The sequence below is a fragment of the Hemiscyllium ocellatum genome, chromosome 6 (assembly GCF_020745735.1).
Source record: "Hemiscyllium ocellatum isolate sHemOce1 chromosome 6, sHemOce1.pat.X.cur, whole genome shotgun sequence".
NCBI lineage: Eukaryota > Metazoa > Chordata > Chondrichthyes > Orectolobiformes > Hemiscylliidae > Hemiscyllium > Hemiscyllium ocellatum.
The window spans coordinates 124169452-124194899 of NC_083406.1; the positions used below are offsets into that span (position 1 = coordinate 124169452).

General features: G+C 49.8%; 1 protein-coding gene across 1 annotated transcript in view; it reads left to right on the forward strand.

Moving 5' to 3' along the window:
- Positions 1–25448, forward strand: part of LOC132816913 (cholecystokinin receptor-like) — a 36329-nt gene that overhangs the window by 6778 nt on the left and 4103 nt on the right. The window contains exons 2-3 of the mRNA XM_060826934.1: positions 16560–16811; positions 21303–21564. Coding sequence (XP_060682917.1) covers positions 16560–16811; positions 21303–21564 — 514 coding nt within the window. The remainder of the gene's footprint in view (positions 1–16559; positions 16812–21302; positions 21565–25448) is intronic.

Below are 25448 nucleotides of genomic sequence, written 5' to 3' on the forward strand. Positions count from 1 at the left end.
TATCTCTCTGCCTCAATTAGTTGGATTATAGGTCATCCCTTCACCCGCTAATCAGCTGTTGACACTTTACTCACACGGTCTGACACTCTCGATCAGCTGCAGGGATTGTTCACCTTATCAACACTGCACTCACTCCATTACTACAGCCGTCTGAGCTCTCTGCCTGTAAGGTTTGTGCGTGTGTGCTTCCCTCTCACTTCCCCGATAAAGGAGCAGACTTCCCCGATAAACCTGTCGGCCTGGTCTCATGTGACCCCTGAGCTTGTCCACCCTAGTCCACCCCAGTCTGATCCCAGTCCACCCCAGGTCAACCCTGACACCTCCACATCATGTTTTATTTAGAGCAGAGGAGGAGTGGAGATGTGACTGAGATGTATAAAATAATGAGGGACATAGATAGGGGAGATAGGGTGAACGTTTCCCCTTGAGGGAGAGGTCAGTGACCAGGGGGGGCATGGATTTAAAGTAAGAGGCAAGAGATTTTGGGGGGATGTGAGAACAAACGTTTGTTCACCCAGAGGGTGGTGGGAATGTGGAACCTACTGCCTGTGAGGGTGGGAGAGGCAGAAACCCTCAAACATTGACGAAGTGTTTAGATGGGCTCTGGTCACGTCAATGCAATGGGCCAAGTATAGGGGAAAGGATGAGAGAGCAGTAAGCTGGTCCAGACTTGATGGGCAGAAAGGCCTTTCTCTGTGCTGTGCATCTGGATGAGTCTCTGACTCTTTGAGATCAGTGAATACCCTTCCAGGGGTCTGTGCCTGGCTGTAGAATATTCTTGCTTCTATCCAAGTGGCTGATCTGTGATGGTCCCTGAATCCACATGGGTATCTCTGTGCTGAACTATCCCAGGGGTCAGTGGCAGCATCTAAAGGTCAAGGAGACTGCTCTGTTGATCCATCAATGAGATCCCAATATCAGGAATTCCTCATTGGTTCCAGCCCCACTGGCAGATTGCAATCAGCTGTTAGTCCCAGCATTGAGTCCCTGACTTCTCTCAGAACATAAGAATGTAAGGGCCAGGAGCACAAGGAGGCCATTCGGCCCTTCGACCCTGCCCCACCATTCAATAAGATCATGGCTGATGATTTTGTGGCCTCAGCTCCACTTACCCATAATCCCTCTCACCATAACCTTTCATTCCTTTACTGTTCAAAACTCAACCTTTGCCTTAAAACTATTCAATGAGGTAGCCCCAACTGGGCAGGCAGTTTCACAGGTTCGCAACCGTGTGGGTGAAGACATTCCTCCTTGGCTCAGGCCATCTCTCTGCTGTTCCCGGTGAGGGGGATGTCTTGGTCCTTCACTCGATGGTGGTCCTTCCAGTTACATTCCTTCCTGCTGCTTTGATAAACCTGACTGACTTCATTTCAGCATTACCTCCCGTTGCTGTGGGCTTGGAGTTACATGTAGGCCCGATCAGGTAAGGGTGGACATAGTGAACCCAATGGGTTTTTAATGTGATGGCCAATAGACTAGACTTGTTAAAATTGCTGGTTATGTCTCTGCCAGCAGACAGGGTGAGATTTGATCTGTGACTCGGTCTGTGTTAGACTGTAGTTCCGGGTCATTAACCCCTATGGCATTATCACCGCGCACCATTACCTCCCTTTAATTCCTCACTGCTGCTCTGATGTTTTCTGTTAAATGGTGTCAGTTCTGACAGACTGTGTAAGGAGACAGTCAGTCAAAGCAGGAGATGACAATCACCAGCTCTCTCTCTGACTCACTGTCTGCGTCTCCCACTCTCTGTCCTCGCTGGGTGTCAGACACGGGGTGGGTGGGGGGAGGCCACTTAAAGGACAACAACCTGGGCATGTTCAAAAACACCAAAATCCTACAGATTCTGGAAATCGAAACCAAAACAGAATGTACTGGAGAAACTCAGCAGGTCTGGTGGAGAGAGAGAAAAACACAACTGCCATCTTGATTCTAGAGTGAGTCTCCCATCACTGCAGGGGCACCCTCACACCCCCACCTAATCCATTCCCAATACCCCAACACGGGGTAATACATACAGCCCAGAACTCTGCACCTCCATCAGAACTCTCACCTCAGGCCTTTGCTCTCTCCCCCTCTCTCTCTCCCTCTCTCTCTCCCTCTCTCTCCCCCTCTCTCTCTCCCTCTCTCTCTCCATCTCTCTCTCCCCCCATCTCTCTCTCCCTCTCCCTCTCTCTCTCTTTCTCTGTCCCTCTCCCACTCTGTCTCCCTCTCCATCTCCCCCTCTCTCTCTTCCCTTTTTCTCTCCCCTCTCTCCCTCTCTCTTTCCTTCTCCCTCTCTCTCCCTCGCTCTCTCCCCAATTCTCTCTCTCCTTCTCCCTCTCCCTATCTCCCTCTCTCTCCCCTCCCTCTCTCTCTCTCACTCCCTCTCTCCCTCTGCCCCTCTCCCACTCCCTCTCCCCCCCTCCCTCTCTCCCCCTCCCCCTCTCCCTCTCTCTTTCACACACACTCCCCCTCCCCCTCTCCCTCCCCACTCTCTCTCTCTCTCTCACTCCCTCTCTCCCTCTGCCCCCTCCCACTCCCCCTCTCTCTCCCTCCCTCTCTATCTCTCCCTCCCCTCCCCCACTCTCTCTCCCTCCCACCCCTCTCCCTCCCTCTATCTCTCTCTCCCCCTCCCCCTCTCTCTCCCTCTCTCTCTCTCTCCCTCTCTCTCTCTCTGGGGTGACAGTCACTCCACAATTCACAGAGGGTCTTTATTCCGCCCCCCCCCCCCCCCCGCCTCTGTTTATCTCTGGTGGTTGTGGGGACCCCTCAGGCCTGTCTTCGCCTTCCTGTCACCTACTTCCTCAGCATTGATCTGAACCTTGCAGAACGGTTCCAGCACAGCACCAGGCCATTCAGCCCAGTGTGCCAATACTGGCTCTCTGAATGAGCTGGTGGAATTTTCCTGCCATTACCCTGCACGTTCTCCCTGTTCGGATATTGATCCCATTCCTGTTTCGATGGACACTGTCTCCCTCACTCCCTGAGGCAGGAAATTCTGGATCCTAACTCCCTCTCTCTGTGTGAACCTCCCTGTGTCTCCATTGCTGCTCAATACCCTCAACCCTCAGCCTCTGCATCTCCATCTCCCCCCTCCCTCTTCCCCCTCCCTATTCCCTCTGTCCAGACCCCTCATGAGTTTTTGGAGCACAGTCACAACTTCTCTAACCTTTCCCCGTATCTGAAGTCCCTCCACAATTCACCAAAGATCCTCAGGCAGCACCTTCTACACCGATAACCGCTTCCATCTAGAAGGACAAGGGGAGCAGATACACTGGAACACCAGCACCCCCCCTGCAAGTTCCTGTCCATACCAATCCCCATCCTGATTTGGAAATATATCACCATTCCTCCAACGTCACTGGGTCAGAATCCTGGAATTCCATCCCTAAGGGCATTGTGGGTCAACCCACAGCACATGGACATCAGCGGTTCAAGGCTCACCCCCACCTTCTCAAGGGGCAATTAGGGATGGGCAGTAAACACTGGCATAACCAATGATGCCCATGTCCGTCAAGTGAATGAAGGAGGTTAGCACCAAGGCCAGGGTGGGATCCCAGAGAAACCACAGAATGAGCCTGAGTCACTGTGGGACTGAAGGCCGTTGTTACAGAGTGTGACAGAGTCAGCCCCGAGGTCTCACGGATATTGGAATGAACGGTACACTACGTTCAAACGCACGCTGCGCAGTCACAGGGAGGTGCAGTCAACCTGAGGTGACACGACAGACAGGATGTAAGACAGCAAGATGAATAAATCCACCAGGAATGGCAGGATTGTTTTCCACAGAGATGCTGGAGATTTATCATCGGATGTCAGATCATGTTTAAACTACCGAAGACAAGATGGTACAGTTGGGAACACACTGCCTGAAGGAGAGCAACCATATTCAATCAGAATTTCCAAAGGGAATTGGGAAAACATTCATGAAAGAGAGAGTTCCATGACGACAGGGAATGAGGTCTGAGTGTGATTAATGTCACAGTGAGATACCAGGGCCAGTGAACTGGTGAAAATCTCAACAAGGAACCAAACTGACCACCACCTTCACCAGGACAACGAGAGACACACACGAGAGACCCAGTCACCCACACCCACAGCTGCTCACCGAATCAGCACAGAAACTGTGGGTGTGGATCAGACTCCTCACTGAGTACTGTGGTAGTGCTGCACTGTCAGAGGGTCGGTGCTGAGGAAGGGCCGCACGGCCGGAGGGTCAGTGCTGAGGGAATGCTGCACTGTTGGAGGGTCAGTGCTGAGAGAGTGCCGCACTGTCGGAGGGTCAGTGCTGAGGGAGTGCCGCACTGTCGGAGGATCAGTGTTGAGGGAGTGCCGCACTGTCGGAGGGTCAGTGCTGAGGGAGTGCCGCACTGACGGAGGGTCAGTGCTGAGGGAGTGGGCTCGGTCGTAGGGTCAGTGCTGAGGTAGTGCCGCACTGTCGGAGGGTCAGTGCTGAGGGGGTGCCGCACTGTCAGAGGGTCAGTGCTGAGGGAGTGCCGCACTGTTGGAGGGTAAGTGCTGAGGGAATGCTGCACTGTCGGACAGTCAGTGCTGAGGGAGTGCCGCACTGTCGGAGGGTTACTACCGAGGGAGGATCTCATTGTCAGAGTGTCAGTACTGAGGGAGGGCCGTACTGTAGGACGGTCAGTGCTGAGGGAGTGCCGCACTGTCGGAGGGTCAGTGCTGAGGGAGTGCCGCACTGTCGGAGGATCAGTGCTGAGGGAGTGCCGCACTGTCGGAGGGTCAGTGCTGAGGGAGTGCCGCACTGTCGGAGGGTCAGTGCTGAGGGAGTGCCGCACTGTCGGAGGATCAGTGCTGAGGGAGTGCCGCACTGTCGGAGGGTCAGTGCTGAGGGAGCGCCGCACTGTCGGAGGGTCAGTGCTGAGGGAGCGCCGCACTGTCGGAGGGTCAGTGCTGAGGGAGCGCCGCACTGTCGGAGGGTCAGTGCTGAGGGAGCGCCGCACTGTCGGAGGGTCAGTGCTGAGGGAGCGCCGCACTGTCGGAGGGTCAGTGCTGAGGGAGTGCTGCACTGTCGGAGGGTCAGTGCTGAGGGAGCGCCGCACTGTCGGAGGGTCAGTGCTGAGGGAGTGCTGCACTGTCGGAGGGTCAGTGCTGAGGGAGTGCTGCACTGTCGGAGGGTCAGTGCTGAGGGAGCGCCGCACTGTCGGAGGGTCAGTGCTGAGGGAGTGCTGCACTGTCGGAGGGTCAGTGCTGAGGGAGGCCCTCACAGCTGTTGTTCATTTTGTGAAATAGTCTCATTAAGATTCCAGTTCCGCTTGGAAAGGCATATCTGTGTTTAAATGTCTGTGTTACCTGTTGGTGTAACATTCCAGGCTCTGTCTTGGTGCAGGGAGTTTCCCCTCACTGGCATTCTGGAGCCAATGGCCTTGTTTATAAACGAACAGATGGTGGGATTGTCCATCGGTGATGTCTGTGTGAGGGGAGGGTGACGGGCACAGTGCCAGCCTCCTGCTCCAGCTGGTTTCTGGGTGATTTCATCATAAGTGCTTTCATATTTCAGTTGAGGATTGATAACACCTTGGAGCACCTGGGACTTAAACCCAAGCCCTCCTGGTCTAGAGGTGAGATGCTGCCACTTTACCACAAAAGTTCTCACACTTCTGACCATGAGACTATCAGAAATAGAGACAGAAGGAGGCCATTCAGCCCCTTTAGCCTGCTCCCCTATTCAATAGTATCCTGGCTGATCCCACATTCCTCATGTCCATCTTCCTGCCCTTTCACCCTCTATTCCCCGACTGATCAAGAATCTCTCTCAGCCTTAAATATCCACACGGACTCTGCCCCTACAGCTCTCTGTGATAAGGAATTCCAAAGACACTCAACCCTCACAGAGAGGAGAAATTCCTCCCCATCTCAGTCTGAAATTGGTGCCCCTTTATTCTGAGACTGTGCCCTCTGCTCCTAGATTCCCCTGTGAGGGGAAACATCCTCTTGCCCCGTTCAGAATCTGATGCATGTTTGAAGGTCACCTCCCATTCTTCTCAACCCCAGTGATGATGTGGAGGTGCCAGTGTTGGACTGGGGTGGACAAGGTCAGAAGTCACACAACTCCGGCCAGTGTCCATGCTCCGACTGCTCGAATACTCCTGTTGGATATAACCCGGTGTCTGTGACGTCTGACACTAAACTCCTGTGAGTCGAGTCCCAACCTGTTTAACTTATACATTTATATAGCGGCCTTGTTGATATTGTTCCCAGGATGTGGCCTTCTCTAGCAAGGCCAATATTGTTGCCCATTTGCCCTTTGAACTGAGTCAATCACTGGTCCATTTCAGGGTCAGCGCCATTGCTCTGGGACTGGAGTCACTTGGACGCTAGACTGGGGAGGCTCGTCAGGTTTCCCTCACTCAGAGAATAAGTGAACCATCTCCATCTCCAGGAACAGAAGTAGGCCATTCAACCCATCAACTCTGCTCTGCCATTCAATGAGATCATGGCTGATTTGGTTCATCCTCAACTCAACTTTCCCGCGTTTTCCCAATAACCCTTGATTCCCTTTCTGATTAGAACTCTGTCTCTCTCAGCCTTGAATATACTCAATGACCCAGTCCCGACAGCCCTCTGCAGTGAAGAATTTCACAGGTTCACCCCCCCGACCCTGACAGAAGACATTTCTCCTCATCCCTGTCTTCAGTCGGTGACTCCTTCCTCTGAGCTGATGTTCCTCCGGACCTAGACTCTCCCACTTCCCCAGCAGCTTGTCGATGGTGCAGTGTTGCTGGTCCTGAGCTCAGCTGATGAGATACTAGCCCTGGCAGAGTGAGGATGTTCAGAGTGAAGGTGCGTTCCATCCTGAAGGTAGACTCAGATGGGGAGACAGCTGTCCAGAGAGATGACAGCAGCACTGAACTGAACAAAAGCAGGAACTCCCGGAGAAACTCAGTGTCTGACTGTGTCTGCGGAGAGAGAAACTGAGTTCACATTTCAGGTCGATGAGCCTTGGTCAGGTGAATGAGTTTCACAGCAAGGGTTAATCGATTCACAGCAGTACCATTGTGATTTGAATACTGAGTAATTATTGGGTTGGTAAATAGTGAAGATGGACAGAAGGATGTAGATGGTCTGATCAATGACAAATGGACTTCAATCCAAGTAAATGTGAGGTGATGCATTTAGACAGCTCAAGCAACACACGGGAATATATAACAAATGGCAGCACCTTGGGGAGCACTGAGGATCAGAGGGACCTTGGTGTGTATGTCCAATGGACACTTCAGGTCATGGGGCTGGTGGATGCAGTGGTCAAGAAGGCATTTGGAAAGATTGGTCTTTGTTAGTCAAGGTGTGGTGTTTAAGAGCAGGGAGGTGATGCTGGAACTGTATAAAACTGTAGTCAGAGCACAGTGAGTGTACTGTGTGCAGTTCTGGAATTAACATTCCAGGAGGGGTGTGGGTGCCCTGGGGAAGGTGCAGGGGGAGGTTTACCGGGATGTGGCCTGGGCTGGAGAGTTTCACTGATGAAGAGATTGGATAGAACATCACAGCACAGTACAGGCCCTTCGGCCCTCGATGTTGCACTGACCTGTCATACCAATCTGAAGCCCATCCCACCTACACTATTCCATGGACGTCCATATGCTTGTCCAATGATGACTTAAATGCACTTAAAGGTGGCGAATCTAGATTGGGGTTGTTTTCCTTAGAGTATAGGAGATTGAGGGGGACATGATTGAGATTTATAAAATAGCCGGGAGGAAACATTTCCCCTTGAGGGAGGACTCAGTGACCAGGGACTGAGGTTTAAGCTAAAGGGCAGGAGGTGTTCATCCAGAGGGTGGTGGGAATCTGGACCATCCTGCCTGTGGTGGGGGGGAGAGGAAGCAGAAACCCTGAGCATTTACAACGTATTGAGATGTAGGTTTGTGATGACAAGGTCATGGGGGGGTGAAGTGTGGGGAAACAGCCTTCTGACTGGCACGGACTCTTTGTGCTGAAGGGTATTTTCCTGTGCTGTAGATCTCTATGACTGTAACACAGGAACCTACCATTCAGCCCCTCGATTCCATGTTTCTGTTTCTGCTCCTCGTGAGGCTCCTGCCAGCTCCTGGCTCTCACATCCCTCCATCACCATCTCCTTCCAATCCTTTCATCCCATGGCTTTATACAGCTTCACCTTCAACACACTGACATTATTCTCCTTGACCACTCCTGATGTGAGTGGGATCTTCCTTTTCTTCGCTGTCTGGGTGAAATCATTTCCCCTGAACCGCCGATTGATTTATTGATGATTGTCTCAGGAATGCAGGAACAGGCCATTCAGCCCATCGAGCCAGCTCTGCTAGTCTAGATTACACCTGATCACCTCACTCCACACCATACGCCTGTGTTACAAGAGGAACTCGCTCGTTCCTGTGAGTAGCTGGAAACCTGTCAATCTCAGCCTGAACCTTCCCAGTGAAGGAGCTTCCACAGTCTCTGGGGTCGGGAAATCTAACACTCCCCTCTGTCTGACTGAAGATGTTCCTCCTCACTGGAGTCCAACATGACCCACTGCTTATGTGGGACCGTGCCCCCTGGTTACACACCCCACAGTCAGGGAAAACTTATCCTGTTGGGCGTAAAAACTTTATAAGTTTCTATGAAATCCTTATTCTTCTAAACTCGAGAGATGGTCTATTCTCCAAAGTCTCTCCTCAGAGGACACTCTCACCATCTCAGCCTGGTGCACCTCCTCTGCACCCCCTCCATGGTAAGTCTATCTCTCTTTAAGCAGGATGACCAAACCTTCCCACAATCCTCCAGCTGCAACCCTGCCTGGGTTCAGTCAGACAATGACAGTTGAAAGATCACAAATCTCCTTCAACAATAGATTCCAGTAGTTTCTGTTTTCCTGTGTTCAGGCTAACAGGTCTGCCGGTGCCAGGCGTCACTCTCCGTCCTTTCTTAAACAATGCTGTGACATTTCCAACCTTGCACTTGAGAGACTCGAGTACTCGACTAGAGCTTGGGGGGCGGGTTGGGGGGGCGTTGGGGGGGGGGCGGGGGCGGCATTGCCTGGAAATATCGGGGAGCAGATTTTGGCCTGAGCTGAGGAGGAACTTCTTCACCCGTAGGGTTGTGAATCTGTGGGATTCCCTGCCCAGTTCAGACTACCTCGCTGAATGTTTTTAAAGCAAAGACAGAGACTTTTAAACAGTTAAGGAATTAAGGATTATGGTAAGTGGAGCTGAGGGCACAAAAAGATCAGCCATGATCTTACTGAATAGCGGAGCAGGCTCGATGGGCCGAATGGCCTCCTCCTGCTCCTGGCCTTTACAATCTGACAACACTTTCACAGAATGAAGTGACTGTTGGCAGGTGGTTAGTTCCGAATTCTCTGAACCTACGCGCGCCTGGGATTTATCGATTTTCAGTCCCATTAATTTTATCCAAGGTGACCTTTTCACTAATATTCAATTCCATCTTTATTTTTACCATGTTGAGAATTAATTATTTCAGAGAGAGCATTTGAGACATCCTCAATGAAGATAGCCACAATGTATTTATTCAGCTTTTTTATTATTACAGTTGTATTTTATAAACTCTCCCATCTCCATCTGTAATGGGCTGGCATTTATCATTATTATTCATTCCCTGGACGTGGGTGTCACTGTCTGGGTCCAGCATTTATTGCTTGTCCCTAGTTGCCCCTAGAGAAGGTGGGGGTGAGCTGCCTTCTTGAACCGCTGCAGTCCATGTGCTGTAGGTAGACCCACAATGCCCTTAGGGAGGGGAACTTGCAGGGCATTGGGATCCCATGTACCTGCAGACCTTGTCCTCCGAGATAGAATTGGTACAGCACCACAATACTGACTCTCTGAAAGTGCGGTGCTCCCTCAGCACTGACCCACCGACAGTGCGGCACTCTCTCAGCACTGACCTTCTGACAGTGCGGCCCTTCCTCAGCACTGACCTTCCGACAGTGAGATGCTCCCTCAGCACTGACCCTTCGACAATGCATCCCACCCTCAGCACTGACTCTCCAACAGTGCGGTGCTCCCTCAGCACTGACCCTCTGACAATGGGGCCGTCCCTCATCACTGACCCTTCGACAATGCATCCCTCCGTCAGCACTGACCCTCTGACAGTGCGGCCATCCCTCAGCACTGACCCTCTGACAGTGCCCACTCCCTCAGCACTGACCCTCTGACAGTGCGGCACTCCCTCAGCACTGACCCTCCGACAGTGCGGCGCTCCCTCAGCACTGACCCTCCGACAGTGCGGCACTCCCTCAGCACTGACCCTCCGACAGTGCGGCACTCCCTCAGCACTGACCCTTCGACAATGCATCCCTCCCTCAGCACTGACCCTCTGACAGTGCCCACTCCTTCAGTGCAGAGAGTGGATGTGAATTATTTTAAGGTTAATTTTTATGTGTCAGTGCTGACTTTCAGAAGGAGTGATTTATTATGTCCCATCCTCTCCCTTCATTGCTCCAAATCCTCTGATCTAATTGAGTGAGTTCCTCCTGTCAGGTTCAAACGGGCTATGGTTCCACCATCTTGACTCCCTCTCCGTCTGGATCTCCCTTTGTCTCCATCAACTCTTTGATCAATCCCCTTCAATCCGCATTCTCTAATTCTTTGGCCTCTCCCCCACCCCATTGGGGACTATTTCTCCTGTTCCTTCTGTCCAGACCCCTCATGAATCTGAAAACCTTGATTAAATCTCCCCTCATCCTTCTGCCCTCCCAGGAGACAATCCCAGCATCTTCAGCCTGTTTTCACTTGGCGGGTGGCTCAGTGGTTAGCACTACTGCGTTGCAGCACCAGGGTCCCACGTTGGATTCCAGTCTCATGCGACTGTCTGTGTGGAGTTTGCATGTTCTCCCCGTGTCTGCGTGTGTTTCTTTCCACATTCCAAAGATGTGCAGGTCCGGTGAATTGGCCATGGGAAATTGATGAAGGGCTTATGCCCAAAATGTCGAATTTCCTGTTCCTTGGATACTGCCTGACCTGCCTGACCTGCCTGACCAGATGGGGAAATTACCCATAGTGTAAGGTGCATTAGTCAGACAGAAATGGGTCCGGGTGGGTTACTCTTCAGAGGGTCGGTGTGGACTAGTTGGGCCGAAGGGCCTGTTTCCACACTGTAGGGAATCTAATCTGAGCCCTCCTTTTGAACATGACTGTAGTTTCTGTCGCTTCACAGCTGCTACCTGAGCTGCTGAGTATTTTGCAGCTTTTTCTGTCTCTTAGTGCAGGTAGCCCAATGCTACCCACACACGTTGAATAAATTGAAAACAACATCCCTCTCTGTCAGTGACTCCTGTTGATTTCACTCCCCCGGCCCAGCAGCTATTTGCAGGAATGCTTTTAGTTGTGATTCATCCAGTTAGTGGAGGCACTCGGTGTGTAATTAAACTGTCGTTGGCCTGATGGATGGAGCTGCGGAGATATTCATAACTGATACGAGAACAATCAGTGATGTCAGAATCCTTTATCTTTCAGTGCTCTGTACATCAGAGAAATATTCAAAACTTCTTTGCCATTTTTCTGACTGTTTGTTTCCCAGGATCAGTGTTAAACTGAAACACTGAGAGCATGTTGGGCCCTTGGTCATTGTTCAGTGGAATATTGGGATTGATCTGGCATTGTTCAAGAGGCTTGTTTTCTGAGTGTTTCCCAGTGCCCTGGTGATGTGCCAGGGGGAGGGGTAAGTGACACTGGGCAAGTCATCCTGAGCCCCAGGATAATGTCATGGAGTCATAGAGATGTACAGCATGGAAACAGATCCTTCTGTCCAACTCGTCCACACCGACCAGATATCCCATCCCAATCTAGTCCCACCTGCCAGCACCCGGCCCCTATCCCTCCAAACCCTTCCTATTCATACACCCATCCAAATGCCTCTTAAATGTTGCAATTGTACCAGCCTCCACCACATCCTCTGGTAGCTCATTCCATACACATACCACCCTCTGCGTGAAAAAGTTGCCCCTTAGGTCTCTTTTATATCTTTCCCCTCTCACCCTAAACCTATGCCCCCTAGTTCTGGACTCCCCCACTTCAGGGAAAAAAAATTGTCTATTCATCTGTCCTGGTGACATGGGTTAGATTCCAACATCTAGATGGGGACATTTCAATTCAGTGGAAATATGGGTTTAAAAGAATTAATAAGAACTATTGTCAATTGCCAGAAAACCCATCTGGGTCACTAATGTTCCTTAGGGAGGGAAATCTGCCATCCTTACCCAGTCCAGTCCGGGCTATTTCCCCTGGAGCATCGGATATTGAGAGGTGATCTTACAGAGGTTTAATAAATTCATGAGGGGTGGGTGGATAGGGTGAATACACAAAGTTTTTTTTCCCTTGGATAGGTGAGTCCAGAACTAGGGGGCATAGGTTTAGGGTGAGAGGGGAAAGATTTAAAAGGGACCTAAGGGGCAACTTTTTCACACAGAGGGTGGTACGTGTATGGAATGAGCTGCCAGAGGAAGTGGCGGAGGCTGGTACAATTGCAAAATTTAAGAGGCATTTGGATGGGTATATGAATAGGAAGGGTTTGGAGGGATATGGGCCGGATGCTGGCAGGTGGGACTAGATTGGGTTGGGATATCTGGTCGGCATGGTCGGGTTGGACAGAAGGGTCTGTTTCCGTGCTGTACATCTCTATGACTCTCCATGTAACTCCAGACACACAGCAGTGTGGGGGACTCTTGTCTGGCCTCTGCTCAATCATAGAAACAGAGGAGCTAGGAGCAGCAGTGGGCCATTCGGCCCTCAAACCTGCCTTGCTATTTAATGTGGTCATGACTGATCATCATAGTTAACCCCACCCTCTCCCCCCATACTCCCTTAGCTCCAAGAGCTGTGCCTACCTGCTTTGAGAAAATACACAATGTTTTGGCTTCAGCTGTTCCATGTGGTGTTGACCTGCACAGTGACTGAATGAATATAAAGCGAGATGCTTCTCAGAGCCTGATGGTTTGTGTGCACTGGTCCCACTGCCATGGGCTGGTGTGCTTTAACCCGAGAGAGTTGGAGTGAATTCTCAAAGCAGGAGGTAGAGGCTGTTCGATGGGGAGTGAGCTGGCGATGTGCCTGGTGCTGAGTACAGTGGGTAGGTGGTGGGCAGAGGGAGATCAGAGTTGGGAGTGTGGTGCTGGAAAAGTACAGCAGGTCAGGCAGCATGTGAAGGGCAGGAGAATCGACATTTCGGGCAAAAGCCCTTAATCAGGAATGAACATCTCCTGCTCCTCAGATGCTGCCTGACCTGCTGTGCTTTTCCAGCACCACACTCTCAGCTCTGATCTCCAGCATCTGCTGGCCTCACCGTCTGCTGGCAGAGGGAGATCAGTAAGACCAGCTCTGAGGAACAGGACATCAGAACATTGGATTCGGGAGCAGGATAAGGCCACTCTGCCCCTCGATCGTGCTGCACCATTTAACATGATGGTGGCTGACCTGATTGTGATTTCAATTCCATTTCTCTGTGTTTTCCCAGAAGCTTTCACTGGATTAACTGTCAGCACTCGGTTAATATATTCCTGGACGAGCTTCAGAATTCCAGATTCGGACGGAAAAGAAGTTCCCTCATCCGTGTCTTTAAAGGGAAACTCTTTTTTTTCTTAAACTCTGCCCCCCCACTCCATTTCTAGGCTACCCCTCCCCACTACCCAAGGAACCCTCCCAGATTGGCAGACTCTCCAACTTTGTCCCATCCCTCAGGATCTTAGATATTTTAATAACAACATTTCATATTCTTCTCAATCCCAGTAGATTCATCCCAAGCTCCTGAAGGGTTCCCCAAGTCAGGCAGGAGTACCCCGAAGTCTTGCTGTAACTGTCCAGGAGCTGGATTAGACTGTACCTGGAGTACTTTGTGCAGTTCTGGTTCCTTTTCTCAGGAAAGATATGATTGCCATAGAGGAAATGCGATAGAAGTTCACCAGCCTTGTTCCTGGGATCATGGAATTGTCCAAAGAAGAGGAATTGGGTGAACTGGGGCCGTATTCTCCAGAGTTTCAGAGAATGAGAGATGATTTCATTGAAACCTTCAAAATACTTATCGATATGCAGGTAGCATGTTCCCCCGGTTCAGAATCGAGATGAGAGAGCACAGCTTAAAAATAAGGGGATGCCATTTCGGAAGGCGATAAGAATTGTTTTTACCCAGAGGGTTGTGAACCTTTGCAATTCTCTATCCCTGAGAATGATTAAGATTGAGATTGTAGATTTCTGATTATTGGTGGGATAAAGGGTTATGGGGATGGGCTGAGTAAAACCGATTGAAGTGTTTGATCAGCCACAATGGTATTGAATGGTGGGACAGGCTTGATGGGCTGAATGGCCAATTGCTGTTCCCATGACAAATGTACAAAGAGAGGCCATTCTACAGTTCTGACTGTCACAGACAGAATGGGCTGAATGGCCTCATATCCCTCACAAAGATGCTTGACAGAGGGTCCTACAGCTCTGCATTGATGTGATCTTTGATCAGATCGTGTCTCTGCCAACTGAGTGAAATAAACAAACAGACAAGGAACAGGAGCAGGCCATTCGGCCCCTCAGGCCTGATCCCCCATTCAGTAAGATTCTGCCTGATTGGGGTTCTCAGCATGTCCTGATCATGTGGAGAGTGCGGAATGATATTCCTTTCATAAAGTCATCAAGAGGTGACACTCATGTGAGCAGGATAGGGACGCGATGCCCTACTGGGTAAATCACAGGCCTTTCAGTCCACAGACACAGTTAATGTCCTGGGGGCCTGGGTTCAAATCCCACTGTGTCAGATTCACACCACACTGTTAGAGTGTCAGTGCTGAGGGAGCGCCGCGCTGTCAGAGGGTCAGTGCTGAGGGAGCGTCGCACTGTCGGAGCGTCAGTATTGAGGAAGTGCCGCACTGTCAGAGGGTCAGTGCTGAGGGAGTGCCGCACTGTCAGAGGGTCAGTGCTGAGGGAGTGCCGCGCTGTCAGAGGGTCAGTGCTGAGGGAGCGTCGTACTGTCAGAGCGTCAGTGTTGAGGGAGTGCCGCACTGTCAGAGGGTCAGTGCTGAGGGAGTGCCGCACTGTCATAGGGTCAGTGCTGAGAGAGTGCCGCACTGTCGGAAGATCAGTATTGAGAGAGTGCCGCACTGTCGGAGGGTCAGTGCTGAGGGAGTGCTGCACTGTCGGAGGGTCAGTATTGAGGGAGTGCCGCACTGTCGGCAGGTCAGTGCTGAGGGAGCGCCACATTGTCAGAGGGTCAGTGCTGAGGGAGTGCTGCACTGTCGTAGGGTCAGTGCTGAGGGAGTGCCGCACTGTTGTAGGGTCAGTGCTGAGGGAGTGCCGCACTGTCAGAGGGTCAGTGCTGAGGGAATGCCGCACTGTTGGAGGGTCAGTTTGAGGGAGTGCCACACTGTTGGAGGGTCAGTGTTGAGGGAGTGCCGCACTGTTGGAGGGTCAGTGCTGAGGGAGTGCTGCACTGTCGGAGGGTCAGTATTGAGGGAGTGCCGCACTGTCGGCAGGTCAGTGCTGAGGGAGCGCCGCATTGTCAGAGGGTCAGTGCTGAGGGAGTGCTACACTGTCGTAGGGTCAGTGCTGAGGGAGTGCCGCACTGTCAGAGGGTCAGTGCTGAGGGAGTGCCGCACTGTTGGTGGGTCAGTGCTGAGGGAGTGACGCACTGTCGTAGGGTCAGTACTGAGGGAGTGCCGCACTGTCGGAGGGTCAGTGCTGAGGGAGTGCTGCACTGTCGGAGACTCTGTGCTGAGGGAGTGCCACACTGCTGGAAGGTCAGTGTTGATTAAGGGATGGACCATGTGTAACTGGGATGTGGAGGAACATCTTCACTGAGAGGGGGGTGAATGTTTCCAATGACCTCTTGCTGTGAAAGCTCAGTCCTTCAACATTAATAAGCCTAATGTTGATGGGTTTCAGTCTGATACTTTAGTTTGATAGGGATTGATTTATTCACATGTCCCGAGGTACGTGCTACACAGGCAGACTGTCCTGTAAGAGTGCATCAGAGTGTGGCCAAGTGAGGAAAACCGTGTTCTAGCTGTCGAGAAGGTGCAGAGAGAGATCAGAATTAACCTATAAGAGGGCCATTCAAAACTCTGATAACAACAGGGAAGAAGTAGCTCTCGCATCTGTTTGTACCTGTATTCAGAGTTTTATATCTTCTGCCCGACAGAAGTGGGTGGGACAGAGTGTAACGGCTCTTTAATTTGGTTGGCTGCCTTTCTCAGCCAGTGGGAAGGACAGATGAAGTCGGTGTGGGTTTCAGGTGGCAATGTGGTGTTCATGTTGGCATTCTGCCATGAACTGGAACGGCACAGCAGTCTCAAGGGGCTGAATGGTCTCTGGTCTCAGGTTCCTGCGGCAATGATTGAGGAAGAGTTGGTCAATGGTTACCGCTGACAATGGGGAAAGCAGCACTATGCCTGGGATCTTGCTGTGCTTGCAGTTGGTTTCTGCAAGTGAGGGTCAAGGTCAGGGTTGTGTTCACGGGGTAGCTGCAGCAGCTGGGAGGTAGTGGGTTTGGTGTTTGATGGTGAATTATCCCATTGGGCTGAGGAGGCTCTGTTAGCTTCCTGTCACTGTCTTCTGTTTCGAATGAGCTGTTTGATTCCTGGTTCTTGTTTGTCTTTGCAGACCTTGATTACACCGTCCGAATCCTGCTCTACTCGATCATCTTCCTCCTGAGTGTTTTCGGCAATATGATGGTTATTTTGGTGCTGATTCTCAACAAGAGATTGCGGACAGTCACCAACTCTTTCCTGCTCTCACTGGCCCTGAGTGATCTGATGGTGGCAGTTTTCTGTATGCCATTCACTCTCATCCCCAACCTGCTGGGAGACTTCATCTTTGGGCAGGCCATGTGTAAGATCACCGCGTATTTCATGGGTAAGCGACAGCTCACCTCTCAACCTGAGTGTGGGAGCAGGAATATAGACTCACGGGGAATGTGTTTCTTTGTGTGTGTGTGTGTGTGTGTGTGTGTCTGTGTATGTCAGTTTGTATACATCACTCTGTGTCACTGTGTTTGTGTGTGTGTGTGTGTGTCTGTGTGTGTGTGTTTGTGTCTGTGTGCATGTCTGTGTGTGTGCTCTGTGTGTCTGTCTGTCTCTGTGTGTATGTGTGTCTGTCTGTGTGCTATGTGTGTGTGTGTGCTCTGTGTGTCTGTGTATCTCTGTATGTATGTGTGTCTGTGTGTGTGTGCTCTGTGTGTGTGAGTGTATGTGGTGTGTGTGTGTGTGAGAGAGAGTGAGTGTGTGTGTGTGTGTGTGTGTATGTGGTGTGTGTGTGTGAGAGAGAGAGTGAGTGTGTGTGTGTGTGTGTGTGTGTGTGTGAGTGTGTGTCATGATGGTCAGATTGAAACCTTGCTTACTGGATCATATTTTGTTTGCCTTTATATTAACGTGCTGGTCCCTCCCTGAAACACAAATACACAATGTGTTTTTCACAATAAAACAGAAGTTTATTTCACAAAAGAAATGAAGATTAAAAAAAAACAAACCATTTACATATAAAAGAATTTGAAATATTTTGAAACAGTTGGCAGAACAAAATCATCTAACCAATACCCGTCATTCTACAATATTCGGATACCAGAGAGATACCTTCCCTATCATATCTATCAGTTTTAATTCATGGTTTCATTCAATTCCTGGTCTTGAGAGCTTGATATCCTCTTCTTTGATTATTCACACAACCAAATTTAACCTTTACACACTCAAATAAAAAGATTGTGCTGGAAAAGCTCAGCAGGTCTGGCAACACATGTGGAGAGAGATAAAAGTTAACATTTCCGGATGAGTGACCCTTCCTTAGAGCTTAAATCTTCTTAGCTTCAAATAACTTTTTCATGGTTCTAACCAAACACCTCTGGTCTTGAATTTATAACTCAAACTCTTTTACTGAGTTGATCAATTGTTCTGAACTAACTGCTTTCACCAGGATGGTCTGTCCTTACATCTGATCTGAGGAAGCTCCCCTGCAGACTGCTCCAAATTTTTCCAACATATTGTTATTACTCTGAACTTCAACCAGGACTTTGGTGAACTGAACCCAACACCTTTCCAGTTTATGGGTGTCTGCCTGAAGCCAAAAAAAATCAATTCCTGAATTTCCAAATGAAAAGCAAGTAAATGCTGTTCCAGTGCAAACAAGCTCCATCGTCGCTGCAGGAACTTTCACTCTGCTTAAAAAAAATGGTTTCAGAAATTCTGCCGAGCTGTGATTGTGTGTGTGTGTGTGTGTGTGTGCCTGTGTGTGGGGAGTGTTTATGTGTGTCTCTGTGAGTATGTGTGAGTATTTGTGTCTGTGTGTGTGTGTGTGTGCCTGTGTGTGGGGAGTGTGTGTGTGTGTCTCTGTGAGTATGTGTGAGTATTTGTGTCTGTGTGTCTGTGTGTGGGGAGTGTGTGTGTGTGTCTCTGTGAGTATGTGTGAGTATTTGTGTCTGTGTGTGTGTGTGTGCCTGTGTGTGGGGAGTGTGTGTGTGTGTCTCTGTGAGTATGTGTGAGTATTTGTGTCTGTGTGTGTGTGTGTGTGTGTGTGTGCCTGTGTGTGGGGAGTGTGTGTGTCTCTGTGAGTATGTGTGAGTATTTGTGTGTGTGTGTGTGTGTGTGTTCCTGTGTGTGGGGAGTGTTTATGTGTGTCTCTGAGAGTATATGTGAGTATTTGTGTCTGTGTGTGTGTGTTCACCTGTGTGTGGGGAGTGTGTATGTGTCTCTATATGCGTGGGCATTTGTGTGTGTATGTCTATGTGTGTGTGTGTGTCTCTGTGTGTGTGTCTGTCTCTAAGTGTGTGTGAGTGTAAGTGTGTGTGTGTCTCTGTGCAGCTCTCCCTCAGCACTGACCATCTGACAGTGCAGCACTCCCTGAGCACTGACCCTCTGACAGTGCAGCTCTCTATCAGCATGGACCCTCTGACAGTGCGGCACTCCCTCAGCACTGACTCTCCGATAGTGCGGCACTCCCTCAGCACTGACCCTCTGCCAGTGCAGCACTCTCTCAGCACTGACCCTCTGACAATGCGGCGCTCCCTCAGTGAAGGAGGAGGAAGGGGAACACTAATTGCCGATGGTCAAAGTGCTGAATTCTCCCATTCTCCATTCCCATTCCCCATTCCCATTCCCCATTCCCATTCCCCATTCCCATTCCCCATTCCCAAAGCTGTGCCTGGCTCGCTCTCCCCAGAGTAAAGTCAATCATTTTCCCCGATATTGCTGTGTGGGGTGAAGACAGTTCAGAGACGTTGCTCTCATTCCCCCTTCCCCTCCCCTGGGGATCTCCTGTGGATCATACTCACCAAGACTGTGACCTTTCACCCCCCCCCCCCCCCCCGCACACAGTACCTCCAGTCAAACCTGACCATAGAGAGGGCGAGGTGTGAGTCTCTCTGACCTTTGCTAGGGGCAGTTAGCCAGTTCCTGGCTGAGTTGACTGTCATTAATCTCCCCATTCACAGAAATCTCCCTCTTTACCAAGTTAACTTGTTGTTGTCATGGTGACAGTGCAGTGTGCTCTGTGGTTGATGCATTCTGCTGGTTGCTGCTGTGTTTCTATGGATACTACAAGCCTCTTGCTCATGTCAGATGGTCTCGATGCTCGTGGGTTTTTCGATATTGTACAGCGCTGTCCTGCAATGTGCTGCTGGTCATTGTGTGGTGTAGCTGGCCTCAGTCATTCTGAGGGGGTTTACTATCTTGGCCTTTGTGCTTCCCTCATGCTCCAACGCACAGACCCGTGTTTATAGCCGCTGCCAGGCCCCTTTCCCAATGTCTGCACCATGGAGACAGAGCCCAGTGTGTTTCACCTGACCAGTCGGAGCCTCTGTGTGTGTGTCTGTCTCTAAGTGTGTGTGAGTGTAAGTGTGTGTGTGTCTCTGTGCGGGTGTGTGTGTGTTTTGACTTGGGTGAAGGTCAGTGATTCCATGGGGGTTGTGTTGAATTAAAGCCCGTGCTGAGTCTCAGGAATGGGATCTGGGCCAGACCACACAGAACTGGCAGATTTCCTTCTCTCTGGAATATAGAGGAACCAATCAACTTCTGACAGTTCAACAACTTCATGAGCTTTCCTTAATGATCAACACCTTCCTCAAATTAACAACTCCCTCAATAACAGCCTCAAACTCCCTCAATAACAGCCTCAACCACCCTCAATAACAGCCTCAAACTCCCCTCAATAACAGCCTCAACCACCCTCAATAACAGCCTCAAACTCCCTCAGTAACAGCCTCAAACTCCCTCAATAACAGCCTCAAATCTCCTCAATAACAGCCTCAAACTCCCTCAATAACAGCCTCAAACTTCCTCAATAACAGCCTCAAACTCCCTCAATAACAGCCTCAAACTCCCTCAATAACAGCCTCAAACCCCCTCAATAACAGCCTCAACCACCCTCAATAACAGCCTCAAACTCCCTCAATAACAGCCTCAACCACCCTCAATAACAGCCTCAAACTTCCTGAATAACAGCCTCAAACTCCCTCAATAACAGCCTCAAACCTCCTCAATAACAGCCTCAAACTCCTCTCAATAACAGCCTCAAACCCCCTCAATAACAGCCTCAACCACCCTCAATAACAGCCTCAACCACCCTCAATAACAGCCTCAAACTCCCCTCAATAACAGCCTCAAACTCCCCTCAATAACAGCCTCAACCACCCTCAATAACAGCCTCAAACTCCCCTCAATAACAGCCTCAGCCACCCTCAATAACAGCCTCAAACCACCTCAACAACAGCCTCAAACTCCCTCAATAACAGCCTCAAACCACCCTCAATAACAGCCTCAAATGCCCCTTGAGGGAATTTGAGGCTGTTATTGAGGGAGTTTGAGGCTGTTATTGAGGGGAGTTTGAGGCTGTTATTGAGGGAATTGAGGCTGTTATTGAGCCCCAAACCCCTCAGTAACAGCCTCAAACTCCCCTCAATAACAGCCTCAAACTCCCCTCAATAACAGCCTCAAACTCCCCTCAATAACAGCCTCAACCACCCTCAATAACAGCCTCAAACTCCCTCAATAACAACCTAACCCTGGCTCAATAACAGCCTCAATCCCCCTCAATAAATACTTACATTGCTAAACACTGTCCCCCATCAAACACTCCCAGGACAGGGACAGCATGGGGTTAGATACAGAGTAAAGCTCCCTCTACACTGTCCTCCCCGCCCCCCCCCCCAGGACAGGGACAGCAGGAGGAGAGGGAGGATGGGGTGTGGATAGGGTTGGGGGTGGAATGGGATGGGGAGTGGGAGGGAGAGGGGGTGTGAAGTGGAGGCGAGATTAAGTACTCTGCCTGTGGGTGTGGTGTGGGCAGTGTTGCCTTGGAATCTGGTCGCTGTTCGAGGTTTCATTTTCCCAGAGGTTGACGCTGAGTGTCTTTTTACAGGAATCTCGGTCAGTGTCTCCACCTTCAGTCTGGTGGCTATCGCTATTGAGCGATACAGTGCTATCTGTAACCCACTGAAATCCCGCGTCTGGCAGACTCGCTCCCACGCTTACCGTGTCATCGCCATCACCTGGCTTTTGTCCATTGTCATCATGATCCCATATCCCGTCTACAATCTGCTGCACCCCTTCCTCAAGGCCGACAGGAGCAGAGCTCACAACTGCCGACTGACCTGGCCAAGCAAACACGTGCAACAAGCCTGGTAAGGAACTTTGAGACAGGGAGCTGCTACTGTCCAACCCCATGAATCTCTCACAGTCCACCCTCCGAACTCTCAGTCATCCCAAACCCAGCAGCCCCCTTTCCTAATGCACTCCTAATCCAGTTTCCTTCGCACCCGCCATCCCCACCCCCTGCACAGGGTGGAGGCTGTGACCAGAAGTGTTCCACAGGGATGGGTTCTGGGTCCTCTTTTATGTCGTTTATGTAAATGATTTGGATGAAAATTTAGGCAGCACGGTTATTAAGTTTACAGATGACACCAAAATTGGCAGGATGGGGGCAGTGAAGAAGGTTATCAAAGATTACGACATGACCTTGATTAATTGGGCCAATGGGCTGAGGAGGGGCAGATGGAGTTGAATTTGGATAAATGTAAGGTGCTGCATTTTGATGAAACAGACAGGAGCACGGCTTATATAATTAACGGTGAGGCCTAGGGTAGTGCTGTTGAACAGAGAGAGCTAGAGGTTCAGTACATAATTCTCTGAAAGTTGCATCACAGGGAGACAGGATGGTTAAGAAGGCATTTAGCACACTAGCCTTCATTGCTCAGACATTGAGTCTAGTTGTTGGGATGTCACGTTGAGGTTGTACAGGACATTGGTGAGGCATCTTCTGGAGTACTGTGTACAGTTCTGGTTACCCTGCTGCAGGAAGGATATTATTAAATTGGAGAGGGTTCTGAAACAATTTACCAGGATGTTACCAGGACTGGAGGGTTTGAGTTATAGGGAGAGGCTGGATAGGCTGAGACTTTTACACAGAGTGTAGGAGGTTGAGAGGTGACCTTATAGAGATTTATAAAATCATGAGCGTCATTGATAAGATGACTAGCAAAGATGTTTTCCCCAGGATAAGGGAGGGGCATAATTTTACAGTGAGTGGAGAAAGATTTAAAAGGGACCTGAGGGGCAACATTTTCACACAGAATGTGGGTTATATGTGGAATGAACTGCCAGAGGAAGTGGTGCATGTGAGTATAGTTACAGTGTTTAAAGACATTTGGACAGGTTTAGAGGGATATGGACCAGTTTAGTTTAGATTAGTTTGGGAAACTTGGTCAGCGTGGAAGAGTTGGACAGAAAGGTCTATTTCTGCTGTCTGATTCCGTGTCTCTCTATTGCTAATTGAAGACCCCCTTTGACCCATTGTGTCCATGTCAGTCAATCAACATCCACCCAATCCCATTTTCCTACAATTGGCCATTACCCTGTGGCTCACTGAAATATTTTTGAATATCTTGATGGTTCCTGCCTCTCCAACCTTTTTGGGCAGTTAGTTCTAGATACCCACTATCCTCTGGGTGAAAATAACTTTCCTTAAATTTCCTCTAAATCTCCTACTCCTTACCCTAAAACAGTGCCCCCTGGCTATTGAACATCCTGCTCTGGGGAATGTTTCTCCCCCTATCCAGGCCCTTCCTAACTTGGTACACTTCAATTCCCACCCCCTTCGCCTTCGCTGCTGGTAAGGGAACAGTTCCAGTATATCGAGTGTCTCTTCCGAGCTGAATCACTCCAGGCCAGGCACAGTTCCAGCCTCTCTCACGCCTTCCCTGATTTTAAACCTGTCCCGAGAGGGCTGGTTACCCGTTGATAATTTCACTGAAGCCTGGATGTTTTGGGGACCTGGGTTCAAATCCCATGATGGCAGGATGGGGGAGTTTAAATTCAACAAGAATCTGGATTTACATGATTGTGGTTGTTCACTGATGTCCTTTAGATTAGATTAGATTCCCTACAGTATGGAAACAGGCCCTTTGGCCCATCAAGTCCACACCGACCCTCTGAAGAGTACCCTACATTTACCCCTGACTAATGCACCTAACCTGCACATCCCTGAACACATTCGCAATTTCCCATGGCCAATTCACCAAACCTGCACATCATAGAACATAGTACATTACAGCGCAGTACAAGCCCTTCGGCCCTCGATGTTGCGCTGCCCTGTCATACCAATCTGAAGCCCATCCCACCTACACTATTCCATGTACGTCCATTTGCCTGTCCAATGACGACTTAAATGTACTTAAACTTGGCAAATCTACTACCTTTGCAGGCAAAGCATTCCATACCCTTACTACTCTAGTAAAGAAACTACCTCTGACATCTGTCCTTTATCTATCACCCCTCAATTTAAAGCTATGCCCCCTCATGCTCACCGTCCCCATACTTGGAAAAAGGCTCTCCCTGTCCACCCTATCTAACCCTCTGATTATCTTGTATGTCTCTATTAAGTCACCTCCCAACCTTCTTCTCTCTAACAAGAACAGCCTCAAGTCCCTCAGCCTTTCCTCGTAAGCCCTTCCCTCCATACCAGGCAACATCCTAGTAAATCTCCTCTGCACCCTTTCCAAAGCTTCCACATCCTTCTTATAATGCAGTGACCAGAACTGTACACAATACTCCAAGTGCGGCCGCACCAGAGTTTTGTACAGCTGCAGCATAACCTCATGGTTCCGGAACTCAATCCCTCTATTAATAAAAGCTAAAACACTGTATGCCTTCTTAACAACCCTGTCAACCTGAGTGGCAGCTTTCAAGGATCTGTGTACCTGGACCTGAGATCTCTCTGCTCATCTACACTGCCAAGAATCTTACCATTAGCCCAGTACTTTGCATTCTGATTACTCCGACCAAAGTGAATCACCTCACACTTGTCCACATTAAACTCCATTTGCCACCTCTCAGCCCAGCTCTGCAGCTTATCTATGTCTCTCTGTTACCTACAACATCCTTCGTCACTATCCACAACTCCACCGACCTTAGTGTCATCTGCAAATTTACTAACCCAGCATTCTACGCCCTCATCCAGGTCGTTTATAAAAATGACGAACAGCAGTGGACTCAACACTGACCCTTTTGGTACACCCTGTTAACTGGACTCCAGAATGAACATTTCCCATCAACCACCACCTTCTGTCATCTTTCAGCAAGCCAATTACTGATCCAAACTGCTATATCTCCCACAATCCTATTTCTCTGCATTTTGTACAATAGCCTGCTGTGGGGAACCTTATCGAACGCCTTGCTGAAATCCATATACACCACATCAAACACTTTACTCTCATCTACCTGTTTGGTCACCTTCTCAAAGAACTCAATAAGATTTGTGAGACACGACCTACCCTTCACAAAACCGTGCTGACTATCCCTAATCTAATTATTCTTTTTTAGATGATTATAAATCCTATCTCTTATAACCTTTTCCAACACTTTACCAACAACTGAAGTAAGGCTCACTGGTCTATAATTATCAGGGTTGTCTCTGCTCCCCTTCTTGAACAGGGGAACCACATTTGCTATCCTCCAGTCCTCGGGCACTATTCCTGTAGACAATGATGATTTAAAGATCAATGCCAAAGGCACGGCAATCTCCTCCCTGGCTTCCCAGAGGATCCCAGGATAAATCCCATCCAGCCCAGGGGACTTATCTATTTTCACACTCTGCAGGATTTCTAATACCTCTTCCTTGTGAACCTCAATCCCACCTAGTCTAGTAGCCTGTATCTCCGTATTCTCCTCAACAAAATTGTCATTTTCTAGAGTGAGTACTGTTGAAAAATATTCATTAAGTGCTTCCCCTATCTCCTCTGACTCCACACACAACTTCCCACTACTATCCTTGATTGGCCCTAATCTTACTCTCGTCATTCTTTTATTCCTTAAGTACCTATAGAAAGCCTTAGGGTTTATCCTGATCCTTTCTGCCAACATCTTCTCATGTCTCCTCCTGGCTCTTCTGAGCTCTCTCTTTAGGTTGGATTGTGGGTGGAAACTGGAGCGCCCGGAGGACACCCACGCAGACACGGGGAGAATGTGCAAACTCCACCCAGACAGTCGCCTGAGGCGGGAATTGAACCTG